General features: G+C 42.5%; 1 protein-coding gene across 1 annotated transcript in view; it reads right to left on the bottom strand.

Annotated features, from left to right (window-relative positions):
* Positions 1-13,961: 13,961 nt before the first annotated feature.
* The window catches only part of CIMIP6 (ciliary microtubule inner protein 6), a 43,989-nt gene continuing 37,303 nt past the window's right edge, over positions 13,962-20,647 (bottom strand). Inside the window, exons 4-5 of the mRNA XM_089676477.1 lie at positions 18,032-18,147; positions 13,962-14,585 (exon numbers count right to left, since the gene is read on the bottom strand). Coding sequence (XP_089532603.1) covers positions 14,226-14,585; positions 18,032-18,147 — 476 coding nt within the window. The 3' untranslated portion in view covers positions 13,962-14,225. The remainder of the gene's footprint in view (positions 14,586-18,031; positions 18,148-20,647) is intronic.

Below are 20,647 nucleotides of genomic sequence, written 5' to 3'. Positions count from 1 at the left end.
CATTGGCTGTCATTGGAGTAGGATCCTTTTTTCATTGGTTGTCAGCAAGGGAGGACCCTGTTACATTGATAGTCCATTGACTATCAATGTAAGGGGCTACTTTCCACAAAATTGCTGACCAGTGGAAAAGTTCCCTCTTACGTTGGTGGTCAGTGGAGAAGGTCCTCCTCCTCCTCATTTTGGTGGTCAGTGCATAGGCAGGTACAGTCTGTTCTCGGTGCGGTGAAGAACTTTATTCCTTTATGACTTCCTGCTGTTGTGAGAGAAGCAGCCGTCCGATTGGACGATGGTGCCCCAACTGACCCTGCGGCCATCTTGGGTCAGGCATTGTTTATACAAGATACTTGCTCCTGGGTTTGGCCCCATTTTGCAAGTGTTGAGAGTAGGGACAGGTTCCCCGTCTGTTAAGGAAAGTGTTAGAGCGAGGGAGAGGTTCTGGAGGAATAGGGACAGCTTAGGGACTACACCTAATGTCTGTTGTAATTTCCAGCCAGGCTGCAGTCCTGCTCCTTGTTGCAGAAGCTGATGGCATCATCCAAAGTGAAAGCTATTTGCTGCAGATTCTGTAAGACAGCAGTGTCTACCTGCTGGGCCTGGTTGTTTCTTATTGAAGCTTCCTATAGATACACTGTTATCATCTACTTTGGCCTCTATGTGATCCCTTTTTGCTGATGCACCACCAGGGCTGTGGATAAGGGGGTTCTACTAGTCCTCCTGTACAGGGCCCAGGCCAGCAGGGGGGCACAGGCAGCTGGGTGAATCGGATATGGGCAGGAAGGGTGATCGGCACAGTGGGGAGGGGAGCTGAAAGCTGGCTTCTTCTCCTCTCCCTTCTGCTTGCTTTCAGCTGCTGCAGAGACAGAGTCATACAAGGGATTGGTTCCAGTAATTGCCCTCCCCCTGCAGCACCCATAACCCTCCTTGTGCACCATACGTTTCCCCTTGCTGCCCATGCCCTCCTGTGTGCCCCCAACCCCACAGAGCTGCTGGCTTCCCTCCATTCCTTCCCACCGGCAGCTGCCAGCACACAATAGGATCCTTCAGGATAGAGATTGGGGGAACGGTCCGGTTAATGTGTGACATTTACCATCCCCTTCCTTTCCTGGATGAACACAATGATTTATCAGTACAGATCACTTGATGTCTTCATGCAAAACTGAAGCATAGTAAACTCTGGGGGGGTTTAGGGGAGGGGGGCCCTGTCAGGTTGGTTGTATGGGGCCCCGTGGTTTCTAACAGCAGCCCTGCACACCACACTGCACCCTGCTCACAAGTGCAGGGACCCCTTACATTGGTGCCCTGTGATGAACTGCCCCCTTAGGCTGATGATTAGTAGGATATTAAAAGATCATTGGTGTCCGATGTTATTTACCTAAGAAAAGAAATGCTCTTCTGCTCACACCCAGCTTTCTCTGGTCAGTGATATTAGTGGCAGAACTATGCAGGTGCTTTATGGCAGGAGATCATTTACTGTGTGCATGATGGCTGGGTGTCACAAGGGGCATCCAGCAGGAGACCTGGGTCATGTACCAGATACCTACTGGTGCCCATATACTGGTCTAGTGCTGTCAATATTATAGACTAATTACATTATTTCCCTGCAGAATGTCAAGTTAAAGTTGACTTTTTTTTACATATTTACAGGGTTGTAAAATCTGGCAAAAAGTTATCCATTATTATAATTGTTGTGGCCAGAAGCTTAAACCTCAACTCCAAAAACTTTCCTCCCAAGTTGAATAAAGATTAATCAGTATAGTCACTTTATACAATGCTTGGAGCCAGGGCTGCTGTTAGAGACCACGAGGCCCCATACAGCCAACCTGACAGCCCTCACCAAAAAAACACAGTTTACTAGGCTTCTGTTATGAATGAACACAGTGAGTGATTTGTACTGATCACTCATTGTGTTCATTTAGGAATGGATGAGGCTGGTAGCTGTGACATATTTACAGGACCCTTCCCTCACTCTCCATCCTGAAAGATCCTATTGTGTGCTTGCAGCTGCTGGTGGGAAGGAGAGGAGGGAAGCCAGCAGCACTGCGGGGGTGGGGGCACACAGGGGGGCCTGCTAGAAAACATAAGGTGCACAGGTAGGGTGATGGGTGCAGCGGAGGGGGGCAATTACTGGAGCCCATAACCTGTATGGCCCTTTCTGCAGCAGCTAAAAGCCAGTGGGAGGGAGAGGAGAAGAAGCCAGCTTTCAGCTGCTGCAGATAGAGCCAAATAAAGTATCGGTTCCAGTAATTTTCTCCCCACCGATCGCTGATCCCTACCCACATCATATTCACCCAGTTGCCTGGGCCCCCCTGTTGGCTGGCCTGGGCCCCGTACAGGAGGACTGGTTATCCACAGCCCTACTTGGAGCAACCATGCACTCAATACTACCTGCTCCCAAATGCAGGTGCCAACAACTATAGGTTTGCGCATACCCAAAGTGTTACATTTTATGTTCTTGAATACGTGTTTAGAGTTATAAGAGTGAATAACATTCCTTTCATTCCAAAGTGAGATCATTTTATGTGCTTTTTCCTATGCAAACAGAATTACCAGCCTTGCGCATGGCCTCTGCCAGGTTCTCTTTCCCTTCCACATCACTTATGAAATCTCCGATATTAGCTACACTTTTCATGGTAGGGTAGATTTACTTTTGGCTTGTATTGCATGCAGCATTCTGTGTAATAGTGTATGACTGGAGGAAGGCCAGACCCCATAACTTCGTCTTTTGTGGTTCCGTACAAAGCTCTTCAACAATTATGTTTAAGCGTATGAGTTTAACCTCACCCTTTCATCGCTGCCACAGCGGCACCTTGTAGACTTGTATTCACTCAGACACACTAACATTGAGTGGAAAGTGATGCAAATAAAGACTTGATTAAAAATATATCCAAAAACCATGAACATGTAATAAACGTCCTTAACACACATACTTGGAAAATGATTCATATCACTTTCACTTTTCAACATGTCAGCTTATGGAAAGGTTGATGATGCAAAGTTTTATAGTGAAAGTCCAGCCAATTTTTTTATTTAGCTTTTGGATAGACTGTGGGCATGATATTATTATTATACAGGATTTATATATTATTATTATACAGGATTTATATATTATTATTATTATTATACAGGATTTATATAGCGCCAACAGTTTGCTCAGCGCTTTACAATATAACGGGAGACAATACAGTAACAATACAGTTCAATACAAGAGGGTTAGGAGCAGGGGCGGACTGACCATTTGGAAACTCGGGTGTTGCCCGAGGGCCCGGGGTCAGTAAGGGGCCCCATGAGATGCCCCTGGTACCTTTTTCATAGGCTTTTTTGAGTTTGGGCAAGGACACAGGGGCCCCATGATCCCCTATTGCCCGGGGGCCACATGAGTTGTCAATCCACCCCTGGTTAGGAGGATCTGATAGATCCTCTGCAAGATTTTTATTGCTGTGCATGTCTGCATTGGGGAGATTTATGTCTTCTCCAAGACAGAAAGTGAAATATCTCCAATAGAAACACAGACAACAATAAAACCATTGTTATTATTAGTAGAGTGGAGAAGATTTAGAACCCCACTGAAGAAATTGCCCCTCGCTTCCTTATTTCTTGCCTTCCCCCCAGCTAACTGTCTTGTGCCAACCCCCTGCTACCATTGGTTTCACACCAACTTTAGATGGCATAACCACACAAGGCACGCCAAGACTGATGTCCACTGAAGATAGTTCAAGCATTCTCTGCATTTGCATCAACTTGCAGCATCTCCTTACTGCGAATTTGCCTAAACCTCAGAAACCGCAATGGCCTATTTCATAATCCTAGCTGATGCAGGTCTCAGATCCTAGAGCAGAGGCTGTCAACAAATGTGGCCCCTGAGATCACCAAAGGGCCACACAATGTTCAATATATAAAATGCTTGAGAGGACTGTCAGAAACAGCAGACCTAATAGAGGAAATGAGGGTCAGAGAGTATGAACATGCATTGTTGGCTGGGGAAATGCTGCAGAAGACAATATGATACTGGAAACATGTTACATGAGGCTAGCAGAGATCAATGTTAGTACCCTAATCAATGTTCCCAATACAGACTGCTGAGGCCAGAGGGCAACACATTATATACCAAAGGGTCTGCTCTCGGCCCTGAGGTCACAGGTTGGGTACCAAGGTCCTAGAGCCATTACTTCAACTCAGCACTTTACAGTCTAGAGACTGTACTGCGAAACACTCTCAATTTACACACAAGGGGCCCCTTTGCTTTTGGTGGGTCAAGGTCTAGTCTGTAAGGATCCTGCTGAGCAATCAGACCCACAAAACACTGAGGTTCCAGGTTCCAGTGCACACGGTTTAACCTTGAGACTTTTTACCCTCATCCAGGATCTCATTTACTAAGCCCACCACCTGTTTGCCAATTAGAGCCAGCACCAAAGTTTCTGTGCCTCAGGTAAGGGCTTACCCTTTCTATCCACAGGAATAAAAGAAGTTCGATTTTGTCTTTTGGTGCTCTTTACATAACTTGCAACTTCTCACAGAAGTTCTTCTTGCATAACAAATTGAATACACATATCATCTCGTACTCTGGTTGGACAGATTTGGTCCACTGTCCACATGTGGGATCAATCAGTCCTCTACTATTCTGGTTCTCCAGCTATTCTGGCTCTGCTTTTCTGGGGAGGAAAATTCTGGCTTTTCAAGGAAGTGGAAGTCTCATGGCAGGTCTTACGTATCTTTCCAGAAGGGGTCCTCCATTCCCACCAGCACAATAAAGGCATTCTCTCTCCAGGTCCAACCACCACCCCATGACTCCTTCCAAAGCACAAATTTGTTTTCCCTTTTAGCAGTCATCAGTCTATTTTTTCGTACATCACATACGTGGTAAAACCTCTATAAGGTTTTCTCTATGATAGGCATCCCTACTAGAGATTTCTACACTTCTTGGGTGGAGCTGGGGATAGAAATTGAGGGGAGACGTCCTGAATTGGGATGATTATATACAGCCCATCAGGCTCTCCCCAGTCCAAATGAAATTACATTTTTGCGGACCATTCCTTTAAGACTAGCTATCATGCATGGACTTTTAAATTGCCCTAAAAAATAAAAAACTTCCATAACTTTTTACCTCCCTTTTTTTTTCTTCCCGCGCACTGATATGCTTTTGTCAACACATGGTGCAGTTTAAATCACTTCGTAATTTCTGCCAGATATATTCTGTATAAGCTGGAGGATTTTCTCGCAGCTGGATTAGACACAAATGTATTTTCCAAATGAAAAAAAAAATGAAATATTTTCTTGTAGAAATAAAAGTGAAGCTTATTAGGTGGTTTAGAGGCTGATGTAAGTTCATCTCTTTTTCAGCCCCCCACGAGACATCCAAATTGCCAAGATTGTTTAAAGGGGGACCACTAGAAGAATAATGAGAGCTGTAAAAATGATATTTAGATTTCTAGTACAAAGTTCATTTTACTGTATCTGGGTTATTTTCAGGACAGAACTGGTTCTAACATTTGACAGCCCACATGTGACAAGGGACAGGCTTAGTTTATAGAAGGGGTGAGGCTTCATCTTGCCTTGGAGAGGAGTCAAGTCCTTTCTGCAGCCCATGCGCAAGATCCAAGGGGGCTCCACAGAGACACGGGGAGTGATTTAAAGTTCAATGCAGATAATATGTACCAAGAAGAATTTTATGGGTTTTCAGCAGAAATATTTATTGTCGCATGTCTATATTTCCAGCTGATATTTAAAAGAAAAATGTCTCTTTGTTGTATAATAGCTGGAATCTAGCCTAAAATTATTATTATTTTTATTATTGTTAGCATAAAATAATTTCAATATTTTATTTTGAGCATAATAAAATCCCATCACAGGAAAAAATTAAAAAACACTAGACATTCATCACAACAGAATTTTTTTCTAAAATATATATCATATACAAAGCCGTCCTCCACACTGCCCTGAACTACATCACCGACCTAATATCCAAGTACTGCCCAGAACGCACACTCCGCTCCTCACAAGACCTCCTTCTCTCTAGTTCCCTGGTCTCCTCCTCCCTTGCCCGCCTCCAGGACTTCTCCAGGGTGTCACCCATCCTCTGGAACTCCCTGCCCCAACCCATCAGATTATCACCTACTCTCCTCTCCTTTAGGCGCACCCTGAAAACCCACCTCTTCAGGGAAGCCTACCCCACCCCCTGCTAATTTGCTGACCTCCTCTACTCCTCCTACCACCCCATCCCCCACAGCTATCTCCTCCTGTGCCACCATCCCCTCCCTCCTAGATTGTAAGCTCGAAAGAGCAGGGCCCTCGATCCCCTCATGTTTTGCATTGTATTGTTATTGTTCTGTCACATGTTCTGTCCCCCTTTGTAATGTACAGCGCTGAGCGAACTATTGGTGCTTTATAAATACTGTATAATAATAATAATCATAGCGTTTTGCATATGTTAATTGTGATACAACACCTTTCTTGGAGCAAAGTCTACAATGGGGTTGCCAACCGTCACTAAATTTACAGACAGTTTGTAAAAACCAGTGATTTTTTACAAGTCTCTAAATATCAAGGGCTGAAAAATTGTCATATTGTGCTGATTTTTGTAGGTGTAAATCAGTCAAATTACTTGTTATGGGTACTGTCAGAGTTTTCATATTGTATTTTTACTGTTTAACCATTAGCCGCCCGGCCAATGGCCGTTTGGCGGCTTGAAAAGCGCTGCAGCTTTCCGGGTGCACGCCATTTGGCGTGCTCCCGCACATGCGCGGTTTGCGCGGTTGCAGAGCGACGCAGCAGTGCAATCTGTCACCGCCCGTGCACCTCGGACACGGCCGATGACAGATCCGAGTACCGGCTCCCGTTGCCGGTACCATGTGACCTGCTGTGACCAATCACAGCAGGTCACATGACAGTTGTATACAATGGATGGCTTCATTCATGATGCCATCCATTGTATACTAGTGCCTAGCTGTGAATGGTCACAGCTAATCACATGCACATGTCATGTGATTAGCTGTGACCAAATCACAGCTAAGCACAAAAAAAAAAAAAAAAAAAAAAAAAGCTGAATGAATCAATTTCATTCAGGTAAATGCTTGCTTATAGCAAAGTAATTCTTTGCTATAAGCAAATTGTGTAAAAAAAAAATACTGATCACTTCCCCAAAGTAGTACAGTGTTACTATGGTAACATTGTACTATTTTGGTCATAGCAAAATATGAAAAAAAATCTTAAAAAAAATAAAAAAAATGTAATAAAAAATTAAATATAATAAAAAAATTAAAAAAAATTTAAAAAAAATATATATATATTTTTTTTTCATACTGTCACCAGTCAGTGTCGCTGTTCACCGCCATGCCAGTTATATGATGACGCTGTACTTCACTGGTGACAGTATGTAAAAAAAAAAATAGTGAAAATAATTTTTTTAATTTTTTAATTTTCCAAAAAATTATGACAAAAAAATACAACTTCAAAAAACTCGCCATGCCTCTTATGAAGTACGTCGGACTGTCTACTCTGCAAAAAGGGGTCATTTGGGGGATATCTGTACTGTTCTGACATTCTTGGACCTCAAGATATTAGATTGGCTGTCAGTACTTCAGGATTGATCAATATTCAGATCTATACCATAGTTTGTGAACTCTATAACTTTCCTACAAACTAAAAAATACATCCTAATTTGGGTTATTTTCACCAAAGACATGTAGCAGAATACATCTCGGCCTAAATTTATGAAGAACAATTATTTAATTGTAAACTTTTATAACAGAAACAAAGAAAAATGTGTTTTTTTTTCAAAATTTTTGGTCTTTTTTTGTTAATTTAGCAAAAAATAAAAACCCCAGCGGTGATTAAATACCACCAAAAGAAAGCTGTAGTTGTGTGAAGAAAATGATCAAATTTTAGTTTGGGTACAATGTTGTATGACCGCGCAATTGTCATTCAAAGTGTGAGAGCACTGAAACCTGAAAACTGGCCTGGGCAGGAAGGTGTAAAATTGCCCGGTATTGAAACGGTTAAACATTGATTGTCTTAATATTTAATGTCACTTTTCAGGTTGTCAGTAAAAAATGTGCTCCTTCAGTAAATATTCCATGTTTTGTCAGTAAAAAATGCTGCAGCAGGTTGGCAACACTGGTCTACAGTGCTACATCAAGGAAGCAAATGCAAATCAGGAGAAGCAAATTAGAGAACATATATCATAATAAAATGCAAGCTATATGTAATAACTGAAATTGCTTTGTACATGATATACATATTATATATTAAAACTTCTCTCTATATTATTATTATACAGTATTTATAAAGCGCCAATAGTTCGCTCAGCGCTGTACATTACAAAGGGGGACAGAACATGTGACAGAACAATAACAATACAATGCAAAACATGAGGGGATTGAGGGCATATGTGTTCTCTTTAAGAATATCTCATGACCTGATATACATATGCAGACTTGAAAAAGTAGACTTTCTCCCGGCGCGATCCCCTGGAGCCCTTTCTTTGTATTTACTATTCTTGTTTCTCCCTTCTTCGCTTTTCTCTTTTCTTTCTCTTTCTCTCCTCTGTTTTTGTCAGTCTTCATCAGGGATGGACTGACCATTTGGAAACTTGGGCACTGCCCGAGGGCCTGGGGTCAGTAGGGGGCCAAATGCGATTTCTCCTGCGCTCCGTGACCCAGGCCGGTGGTGAGTAGATAAAATCAAAACTCCAGAAAAGCAACCACCGGAGTATACAAAGTCGTGCAGCTCCAAACCAAGGCTGGGGAAGCCCGAACAAAACTGTGAAGTGAAACAACAAGAAGCGCACCAACCTTGTGCATTACCTCAGTAACCAAAATTTATTTAATAAAAGAATGGTACTCACAAACAGCGAATAAAAACAGGCATGTAAGTCCTCCAAGGGACTTCAAAGACAAGAGGCCAGCGCGAATCCCATCATGGGGGTAGGCACTCAGTACAGCTGACGCGTTTCGAAGGTCATGCCTTCTTCCTCAGAGCTGACTGGACTGAGAGTGTATGCTCGCGCTGGCCTCTTGCCTTTGAAGTCCCTTGGAGGACTTACATGCCTGTTTTTATTCGCTGTTTGTGAGTACCATTCTTTTATTAAATAAATTTTGGTTACTGAGGTAATGCACAAGGTTGGTGCGCTTCTTGTTGTTTCACTTCACAGTCAGTAGGGGGCCCCATGAGATGCCCCTGATACCTTTTTCATAGGCTTTTTTGAGTTTGGGCAAGGCCACAGGGGCCCCATGATCCCCTATTGCCCGGGGGCCCCATGAGTTGTCAGTCCGCCCCTGGTCTTCATGTTACTTGCGCTGATTGTGATACTCCAAGACAATGGTGCCTGTAATGTTTTATATACTTTCTCGAGAGTCCTTGGTGTAGAGTTCCGATGTGCATCCAGTGAGACTCCATGCTCAGTTTTTCCTACCATCTGTATGCGATTTTGGTGACTATCCTTGGCTTTTGTCTACTAGCTCATTGGTCACTACTTGTTTGCTGTTAATGCAATTTATAAGGTTTCATTCCATCCTTTCATATCTTGTTATTTTGTATTCCGTTTCTCTCTGTGTTAATACTTCGGTGTATTTGTTATGTCCCTCATCAGAAGAATTGTACACCTTATTCTTTTGTGTCAATTATCTTGCTTTTGACTGTTTCTTTGTTGCTGTGCTGTCTATAATAAAATTCATTGCAAAAGAAAAAGTAGACTTTGCTCTAAGAAACATGTTGGATCAGACAAAGTATATGTGACACATTGTACAATATAACTGTCGTTGTGAATCTCTGGCACTTTTGAAGAGTTTCCTGTGATGAGATTTTAATATGATCAAAATAAAAATTTTAATTTTTTTTATGCTACATACTGTATGTGTTAGCTTCCACTTTCTTCAACACAGATACTCGCAGCCGGGCACCAACGTGTACCTGCACTATTTATACTTTAGGGCTCGTTCACACTAGAATGCGGTGCGGGAGAGCCGCTGTCCCATGTGGCTTCCCGCACCGCATTCCAATGGCAATGCCATGCAATCTGCTGCGGGGGGTCAGTTAATGTTAACGACACCCCGAACGCAGGTCGCAAACGCACTGCGTTTGCCTGCACTGGCCCGCACTAAACCGCATGATACAAAGAACCATGTGATGCGGCTCCCGTGTGTTTAAAAAAAGTAGTACATACACTACTTTTAGCGTTGTGCATTGCGATTTCAACCAATTCAAATGAATGGGCTTGAAATCGCACCGCACAGACCCGCATATTAATCGCACAGCAACGCACAGAGGGTTCCTGTGCGATTCAGATCAAGGGACAGCATGAACCGGCCCTTAGCCATTTTTTTTTTAGGGTAGACAAGTTTACTTTGTAACTGGATTCACAGTTGTTCACTGCGGAAATGCCTTACAATATGTTTTTTAACCACTTGACCCCCCTTTATAACCAGCCCATTCTTGCTATCCGGCGCTGCGCTACTTTAACTCAGAATTGTGCGGTCATGCAACACTGCACACAAATGAAATTTATATAATTTTTTTCACACAAAAAGAGCTTTCCTTTGGTGGTATTTGATCACCACTGGGTTTCTTTTTAATCTTTTGTGCTATCAAGGAAAAAAGAATGAAAATGTAAACATTTCTTCATAAATTTTGGCCAAATTGTATTCTGATACATGTCTGTGGTATAAAAAAAAAATACTAATATGTGTAAATTAATTGGTTTGTGTGAAAGTTATACAGTCTACAAACTATGGTGTGTGTGTGTGTATATATATATACACAGTATATATATACACAGTATATCCTTATGACCAGGGGCGGACTGACCATTGGGGAACTCGGGCACTGCCCGAGGGCCCGGGGTCAGTAGGGGGCCCCATGAGATGTCCCTGGTACCTTTCACAGGCTTTTTTGGGTGTGGTTTGAGTGTGGGCCAGGACACAGGGGCCCCATGATCCCCTATTGCCCAGGGGCCCCATGAGTTGTCAGTCCGCCCCTGCTTATGACAGACCCCGAGAGCTGTTTCACATTGTGAAAACTAAAGGTCAACAAGACCTGCAGTTTTTAAGGGCCCATGCACCCTAGGGGCAGAAAAGAAATGCCAGAACCTTTGGCAGAAAAAAAGCAGCAGAAGAAATGCTCATAGTGGCTCGTATTGCATAAGAGTTGAGGAGAGCTTATTGGCATTTGCTTTTATAAGCTTTTTTTCCCCAAACATTCCCCTCTGCTCATTTTTCAGTACACACTTGAAAACACAGAACGCTCCTAAATGCTGCCTTTAGGCCTTTTCTTATGCGTGTTTATGAGCTTTTTTCTGCCCAAAATGCTCCTCTGAAAACATGCTTGTAACCTTGCTAATGTTCACAGACCCATAGGCTAACATACAGCTACTTCGACAGGCTGAAGAAAAAAACCTCAAACCGTCTGTATAAGCAGTATTTTTCATTTCCAGTGTGCATGGACCCTAACAGTGCTTTATCGCAACAAACACTTAGTCGCCGATCACACCGCTGCAATTTAAAATTGTGCGATTTGTGTGCAATTGCAGCTCGATTTCAGGTGCAATTTCTGAAGCCTTTATTGCTACTTGTGAAGGTTTTCAAGGATTTTTTGCAATTTTCAGTGTTATTTCCATTATATTCTATGTATGTGAAATCGCAACAAAACTGCAGAAAAAGTAATGCAAGAACTACTTGAGAAATTACGCTGCAGCAATCCGCACGTGTTAAGACGTTAAGACATTCACATTCATTAAATGCGATTTCAGGTGCGGTTTTAATTTGCAAAATCGCACCTGAAATTGTACCGGTGTGACTGGGTATTAACACTTTACCAGGGGCGGACTGACAACTCATGGGGCCCCGGGCCCTCGGGCAGTTCCCGAGTTTCCAAATGGTCAGTCCGCCCCTGCACTTTACTCAGACTGCGGTGCACATTTTTAATGGCACCCCAATGCAACTTGCTAATGCACTACAATGCTCAGATGTGAACTAAATGCAATACTTAAAAATGAAGAAAGACTGGTGAATTAAAATGTCCATTGTAGCATGTTGGCAGACCATTCAAAATAAATATGCTAACCTAACGCAACACATTAACATGCAAAATACAGCAGGTTCATGGGTTTTGACTGTACCCTGCCCTACCCAAAATTTTAAAAAAGTTTGGCTTTAGATATACTTCGGCATGACTGCTAGGAATTAGCATTTTCAGAAGGAGGACAGCAAGATACAACTTCCTGGGCTGTCATCTTTATCCTTGGTTTACTGCTTACTGAGTTACTGACCTGGAACAAATATGCAAAATAGAGTAAGGATAAGGATGCAACAGGAGGGATGAGGATGCAAGGATAAGGATGCCACAGGAGGGATGAGGATGCAACAGGAGGGATAAGGATGCAACAGGAGGGATGAGGATGCAACAGGAGGGATAAGGATGCAACAGGAGGGATGAGGATGCAAGGATAAGGATTCAACAAGAGGGATGAGGAAGCAACAGGAGGGATGAGGGTGCAAGGATAAGGATTCAACAAGAGGGATGAGGATGCAACAGGAGGGATGAGGATGCAAGGATAAGGATTCAACAAGAGGGATGAGGATGCAAGGATAAGGATGCAACAGGAGGGATGAGGATTCAAGGATTAGGATGCAACAGGAGGGATGAGGATGCAAGGATAAGGATTCAACAAGAGGGATGAGGATGCAACAAGAGGGATGAGGATGCAAGGATAAGGATGCAACAAGAGGGATGAGGATGCAAGGATAAGGATTCAACAAGAGGGATGAGGATGCAACAAGAGGGATGAGGATGCAAGGATAAGGATGCCACAGGAGGGATGAGGATGCAAGGATAAGGATTCAACAAGAGGGATGAGGATGCAACAAGAGGGATGAGGATGCAACAGGAGGGATGAGGATGCAAGGATAAGGATGCCACAGGAGGGATGAGGATGCAAGGATAAGGATTCAACAAGAGGGATGAGGATGCAAGGATAAGGATGCAACAGGAGGGATGAGGATGCAAGGATAAGGATTCAACAAGATGGATGAGGATGCAACAAGAGGGATAAGGATGCCACAAGAGGGATGAGGATGCAAGGATAAGAATGCAACAGGAGGGATGAGGATGCAAGGATAAGGGTGCAACAAGAGGGATGAGGATGCAAGGATAAGGATGCAACAAGAGGGATGAGGATGCAAGGATAAGGATGCAACAGGAGGGATGAGGATGCAAGCATACGGATTCAACAAGAGGGATGAGGATGCAACAAGAGGGATGAGGATGCAAGGATAAGGATGCAACAAGAGGGATGAGGATGCAAGGATAAGGATTCAACAAGAGGGATGAGGATGCAAGGATAAGGATGCAACAAGAGGGATGAGGATGCAAGGATAAGGATTCAACAAGAGGGATGAGGATGCAACAAGAGGGATGAGGATGCAACAAGAGGGATGAGGATGCAACAGTAGGGATGAGGATGCAAGGATAAGGATGCCACAGGAGGGATGAGGATGCAAGGATAAGGATTCAACAAGAGGGATGAGGATGCAAGGATAAGGATGCAACAAGAGTGATGAGGATGCAAGGATAAGGATGCAACAGGAGGGATGACGATGCAAGGATAAGGATGCAACAGGAGGGATGAGGATGCAAGGATAAGGATGCAAGAGCAAGTATAAGGGCTCTTAGATTGTAAGTTCCAAGGATCAGGCCCTCCTAACCCTCTTGTATTGAACTGTATCATTGCTGTATTGTCTCCCTCTATATTGTAAAGCGCTGAGCAAACTGCTAGAGCTAAATAAATTCTGTATTATAATAATAATAACAATAATAATAACAATAATAAGGGTGACAGCCTTGTAGTTTGCCCTTCAAGATGAAAATTTGGTAATAGGAGCTGTAGTCATCCTGCTATGTTTCATTTACCAATATATGAAAGTTTAAAGGTAAAAGATCATTAACCAATCAATGCGTCTTATTCAGCTGATATATCATATGTCACTTCAAAGATTTTTATTGTAGCAATGTGTTTTGTTCATCCTATTTTAAATTTCTCGTTCCCTTTTAACATTCATTTTTTAATTACAAATGTAGGTTCAAAAATTAAATGAAAGTATCAGCAATTACGTAATTCTATTCCAATTCTTTGGCACCAGATGATATTTACTGTCAGCAGTCGACAGAAGAGTTGAGGTTATACGTTGGAAATAATCGGAAGGCGTCTGGAAGAGCAGCATTGAAACTCCCTGGCCTGCTCACTTGGGGTTCACACTTGGCTGGTTGGACACTAATCCACCAATGGGAGAGAGCACCATTCTCCTGGATGTCTGAGAACTGCTTGAGCTGTTCTGTTCTCTGGCTGTCATGTTGGGATTGGTCTTGGCTGCCTCCCTCAGTTCTGTTTTTGATAAGTGAGCTTCAGAATTCAACATCTGCTGGGAACCAAGCAGGCAGGGACTGGGTGAGGTTATACTGCTTTCCATCGAATTTCCTCTTTCTGTTTGTGGCTGTTGGAGTGCATGTGACCCTATGGCATGTAAGACCGGCCTTGTTCCCAGAGGAATGCCTGGACCACACTCTGTTTTTATCTCTCTCCATACAAAGCCTCCATGACGCTGAAAAAAGGAAACAGAGTTGATATTAGCCAGGAGGAAACAGGCATGTAGACAGTGCAGCTGGGGGCTGGAAGATATCCAACTGTTTGTGTGCCTTGCTGCTGGCCACTGCTAGGCCGAGGTCTGAGAGCTGGAAGTGGTGATATAACGATCTGTCTATCTAATTCTGCCACTAAATTGAGAGAAAGTCTGAACTTGGAACTAAACTGCGATAGGCTGATCTATAGAATATGTTTATTCACTCTAGTACAGTCTACATTCTCAGGCAGGGACGGACATACCATTTGTGAAGACTGTGCAGCTGCACTAGGGCCCTCTGGGATTTGGAGGCCTATTTATATTGGACTTGAGTTGGGTGGATGTTGAGACCACTTCCCACAGTAACGTAGATTGGGCAACTGCTCGTTTCTATATAGGTAAAGCCGACCATACACCAGTGTAATTTTGCTTGAATGTTTGTGCGGGAAATTCTGAAAACCTGTTCACCAAGGCATTGCATCTTGCCAATGTAATGCTACCCCAGGGGGAGGTCACTGGTTGGTAATAGTTAAAACACAGTCACTGCCAGGGGCGGACTGACAACTCATGGGGCCCCCGGGCAATTGGGGATCATGGGGCCCCTGTGTCCTTGCCCAAACTCAAAAAAGCCTATGAAAAAGGTACCAGGGGCATCTCATGGGGCCCCCTACTGACCCCGGGCCCTCGGGCAGTGCCCGATTTTCCATATGGTCAGTCCGCCCCTGGTCACTGCTCTCCTCCTGATATCAGAAACACAGATAATAATCATGATCAAAGCTCTCTATTACTATATGAATGTTAGTTGGCTTTAAGTGATTGTAGCTACAGGCATCATTCTAGTATCATTTTTTTTTTAAGCTGGCGACCAGCTTTTATGGAAAAGTCATTCTAATGGCTAACTAGCCACTGGATGGCTTTTATATGTGGTGGGGCAGGAGGGATTAGCCCCCTCCCACTGCCCGCCGGTGCCTCTCCGGGCTCTGCCATCTCACGAATGACATGGCTTTGGTAAGCATACCACAGAGATCCCCGAGGACTGGAAGGTCCCCAATGATCTCTAGGATATAGGAAATGGGAAGCAACAAGAGTTTTCCTCACTTCCGGTTTCCTGGAAGTAAACAGCGCCATTATTGAAATGGGAAAGCATCTGAACACATCAATCTTGGTGTGATCAGATGCTTTTAGGGCAGAGAAGAGACCGGTGGTCTATTAGAACCCCGATCTCTTCATAAAGAGTAACTGTCACTATATATTGCTATCACAAGGGATGTTTACATTCCTTGTGACAGCAAAAAAGTGATCCAAAATTTTTTTTTAAAGAAACAGTGTAAAAAAAAAAAGTAAAGCACCCCTGTCCCCCCCATGCTCATGCACAAAGATAATTTCACGTGATGGTCCCACTGGGACCATACATAAACAGCAAACGCATCACACAAGTGAGATATCGCAGCAGACATCAGAGCGAGAGCAATAATTTTAGCACCCGAACTGCTATGTAACCATACAGGTGGAGTCCCTTAGACAGGAAGACCTCGCTGTTCTACAGCTCAGACGATTTATGTGCTCAACAGCCACCTTCTGGGCACACCTCCTCAGGGATTGGCTGCAGCACCATAAATATTCCTGCTGCCCATTTGCGTTACTCCGAAACTTTCTGGAAGGTGGGGAAGAGCAATTATACTTGCAACCTGTGAAACCCAAAACAGCCAAAAGAAATCAACAACTGCTCCAATGATTACAGAAGAGCCAAAAAGAACTAACATCCTAGTAACCTAACTAGGAGGGTCATTTACAGACCTTAAAATATAATCACTTCAATGGAATTCCCGATGTATTGAATGGGTGGCCCTACGTGGAACGATGCAATATGTGCATCCTGGAACCTTGTCTCTGAATGGAGTCCTAGATGCCAGTACCACTCAGTACATCCTTCAGCCTTGTCCTGCTGAAGCCTAGATTTTGATAGGCTGTCTACAGCGGGAAGGATGCTCCCCTGGGCGCACTAAGGCGCTACAGCTCAACGGCTCCATGTACAAGAGTCCTAATACTATGGCAACCCAGTGGCTACAATTTGCCCAGTATCAAAGGTCCATCAAGAACTAATTAGACACTTTACTGTGCCGGTGCTGCACATATTTCGCAAACCTTCATTTTATGGTGCCTGAAGGGTAGAGTTTGACCTCGTGCAAGTCATGTAAAGTTGACTTCCCTATAAAACAGCCAGAGCTCCTATATTTTCAGTGAAGGCACTCTTGCTGTACAAACACAGTTTTAATGCAAGAACTTCTACTGCTAAAGTCAACATGGGGCTGACGGATCCCATGGTATTCCATTGTAAAGCTGTGCTTAAACTCCCACGGTGTTCCAGGGGCTATAAACTGTGGTTAGGTGGATTTATACAATTTATACACAATAAAATCTCCCATTAATAAAAAGCAAAACAAAAAACCTATTAGCACATTACTGCTAGACATGTGCAGAACGTTTGTTTAGTTTTGGATCGATTTGTTAAATTACTAATTTGGTTTTGTTGCATTTTTTGTTTTGTTTATTCGTATTTGACCGGATTCACATTTTTCCAATGGATTTGAAGTATTCTAATGGAATTTGCATTGAAAATATTGAATCAATCAGAATTCATTGTAAAGAACAACTGGTTCTATTCGAAATTCAAATTTCAAAAGACGGCTATATTCAGTCTAGTCTATTCTTTTTTTTTCTGTTCTGTTCTATTCTTTTATTTTCTATTCTATTATATTCCTTTATATTCTATTCTACTCTTTTATTTTCTATTCTATTCTACTCTTTTATTTTCTATTCTATTCTGTTTTATTCTATTCTTTTCTAAATTCCAATTTCGGAAGACAGCTATATTCCAACATTAATACAGGCCATAGATGAGTCAAAAAAGAAAAGTTCTGTCGATCGAAAAACAAACATAGATCATACGACTGTGCCATCGATTTTTACATTTTCTAAAAAGAACCCAGCATGTTAGATCAGGCACTTTCATTTGTGGCATGAAAATCAGGTGTCCCAGCTGGCAAATTATTGAGGTGACAAACGAATGATTTGACAGTCAACATGAATTTCGTTAGTTTTTCGACATGTCTGTGGCCTGCTTAATACACACGGTTTTTGAAGGAAATCAGCATTAGTCAGCAAAATGTTTACATTTTGAATTTGTTTTCAAATTTATTTTTAATTTGATTCGAATTCACATAATTCGTTATTTTGCATGAAATTTCATTTCGTTATTTCGGATTAATTTAAATTCATTACTATTGTAATTTGGACTGGTCTCCAAATAACGGAAATCTTGTCCGAATTTTAATTTGGAACGAAACTAACCGCATATGTCTAATTGCTACAATGGAAGACCAAAGGGCTAAGGATCATTGTACTAGAAGACCTCTGTACAGACTCACCTTGCCTCGAATGGGTTCATTGGGTGTTAATCTTGAATCATATTGATGTAGGAAAGAAATATCTTCCTGGAAGAGTTTCGGCAACCGATTTCTACCTCTTGGAGATGAGAGTGGAACTATAAAATGGACACAAAATAGAGACGTTTTCAGATAAAGAGTACTTACTAATAAAAGAGCCAGATCCGAAAAAAACATGAAAAAACATAGAAGGAAGCTCAGTAACGTAAAGCAACCAATTTCAGTTTACTTGTCAGATTAGTGAAAGGTTTATTCTGATTGGTTGCTTTAAAGACTAAAAATGTTGGCTTGACATTTGAGCCAACTGTGTAACAGAGTCTACGACTCCTAATGACTAAGCTCGTGATAGAATGAAGAGCATAAGAAGAGCAGGTGGACTTTCAATGCATTGGTTGACCTCAATGAACATATTTTGGACTTTTGAAAGTTGGGCAGCTCCTTCTTTGTATATTTTCTATTGATGCTGGTAGCAGGGGCGGACTGACAACTCATGGGGCCCCCGGGCAATAGGGGATCATGGGGCCCCTGTGTCCTTGCCCAAACTCAAAAAAGCCTGTGAAAAAGGTACCAGGGGCATCTCATGGGGCCCCCTACTGACCCCGGGCCCTCGGGCAGTGCCCGAGTTTCCAAATGGTCAGTCCGCCCCTGGTTGGTAGATCGTGGACCATTCTGGAGCTTGCATCCTTCGGTTGGTGGAAAGGGAAGGCTTATAGTGGAGTGGTTGCAATAGGCAACCAGCAGTTCAAGATGAAGTTTACCAAAGGCAGCCAACATTTCTGATGGGTGTCATTAACGGTTTCTATGCATGTGCACAATGACTGTATAGATTTCAGCCACGTTACATAATAGAGAGTAAAGGGGAGGGGTCACATGGTTTACAATTTAAAATCCAGAATTTCAAAGTTTATTACGGCCTTGTTCACACCGATGCATTTTTTTTTTGTGCTTTTTTGCAGAAACGCACTACATGGTTTTCTAACCAATCTAACATGGTTTTCTATAGGAAATGTTCACATGTATGCTTTTTTTGGGCTGTGTTTTTTAAATGGTCAGGGACTTTTTAAAACACAAAAAGCAGCATTTTTACTACAATAGAGTTCAATGGAGAAGCTGCTAAAATGCATGTAGTGTGTTTTTGCCACTTTTTTTTACCGCGTTTGGCGTTTTTATTCTGCCCAGCAACCTAAAACTTTCCACTTCAATAAAGAAAAAGCTGAAAAAACGCAAAACATGATAAAAACGTGGCAAAAACGTGCATTCAAAAATGCAATGTAAAAAGAACTGCAAACAGGACAAAAAAGCACAATGCATTGGTGTTAACCAAGCCTATTACTGGCATAGAAACTTTGGCCAACACATTGAGCCCATGGCTGATGGTTCCTAGATGTGAGTCCCTGCAATGATCTTTCTAAATATAGATTGTGGGTTTACTATTAAGGAGCATATAATATCTACAGCAGCCAACAAGTTCCGGAACTTGTCTCCCACTTATTTATATCTTATCTAGCAGCCACCACTCTATATATTTTACTGTATAGTACGAGTTGATTGTAGCCGTATTAGTGCATTTGCGACAGAAATAATTCAGTACTGTCCGTGATACTTTTTTTATTTGCACTAACATACAATTCTGAGGACAAGCTTTCAGGGAATGTCCCCTTCTTCAAGGTCTAAGCAGTACTACTCACAAAGTTAGCAGAATGTTAGAAGAGATGAAAAAAAAAAGAAAAAAGGAGGCTAGAGATAAAGTGCAGTCAAAGCGAGGGGGGAGGGGGGGGGATACTACACTCACACAGAGGGAGTCAAGCTACAGCTAATAGTCATAAAAATGTCGGATAATGATTGAGAAATCCCATGTCCAAATTCAGGCCGTTATCTCTTGTGTCAAATAGAATTATCATTCTTAGTTCAAAAGTTTTTCTTTCCTGAATGGATTTGAAATTTCCTTTAAGTACTAAAACATTGAGGTCTCCCATTGTGTGGCCTGGTTGTGCGAAATGGTGTCCTACAGGTGTGCAGAGGTCATCTTCTTTATGTTCCTTGATGGTATGTCTGTGCAAATTCATCCTTGTTTGCAACTTCTGTCCTGTTTCACCAACATAAGATCCTTTGCTGCATTTTCTGCACTGGATAAGATCTTATGGATCTTATGTTGGCGAAACAGGACAGAAGTTGCAAACAAGGATGAATTTGCACAGACATACCATCAAGGAACATAAAGAAGATGACCTCTGCACACCTGTGGGACACCATTTCGCACAACCAGGCCACACAATGGGAGACCTCAATGTTTTAGTACTTAAAGGAAATTTCAAATCCATTCAGGAAAGAAAAACTTTTGAACTAAGAATGATAATTCTATTTGACACAAGAGATAAGGGCCTTAATTTGGACATGGGATTCCTCAATCATTATCCGACATTTTTATGACTATTAGCTGTAGCTTGATTCCCTCTGTGTGAGTGTACTATCCCCCCCTCCCCCCTCGCTTTGACTGCATCTTATCTCTAGCCTCCTTTTTTTTTTTTTTCATCTCTTCTAACATTCTGCTAACTTTGTGAGTAGTACTGCTTAGACCTTGAAGAAGGGGACATTCCC

The sequence above is a fragment of the Staurois parvus genome, unplaced genomic scaffold, assembly GCF_062004578.1.
Source record: "Staurois parvus isolate SC_StPar_1 unplaced genomic scaffold, SC_StPar_1.0 ptg000169l, whole genome shotgun sequence".
In the NCBI taxonomy this organism is placed as follows: Eukaryota; Metazoa; Chordata; class Amphibia; order Anura; family Ranidae; genus Staurois; species Staurois parvus.
Note: the sequence above shows the minus strand (reverse complement) of the source record. Positions and strands in the feature narration are given on the sequence as shown.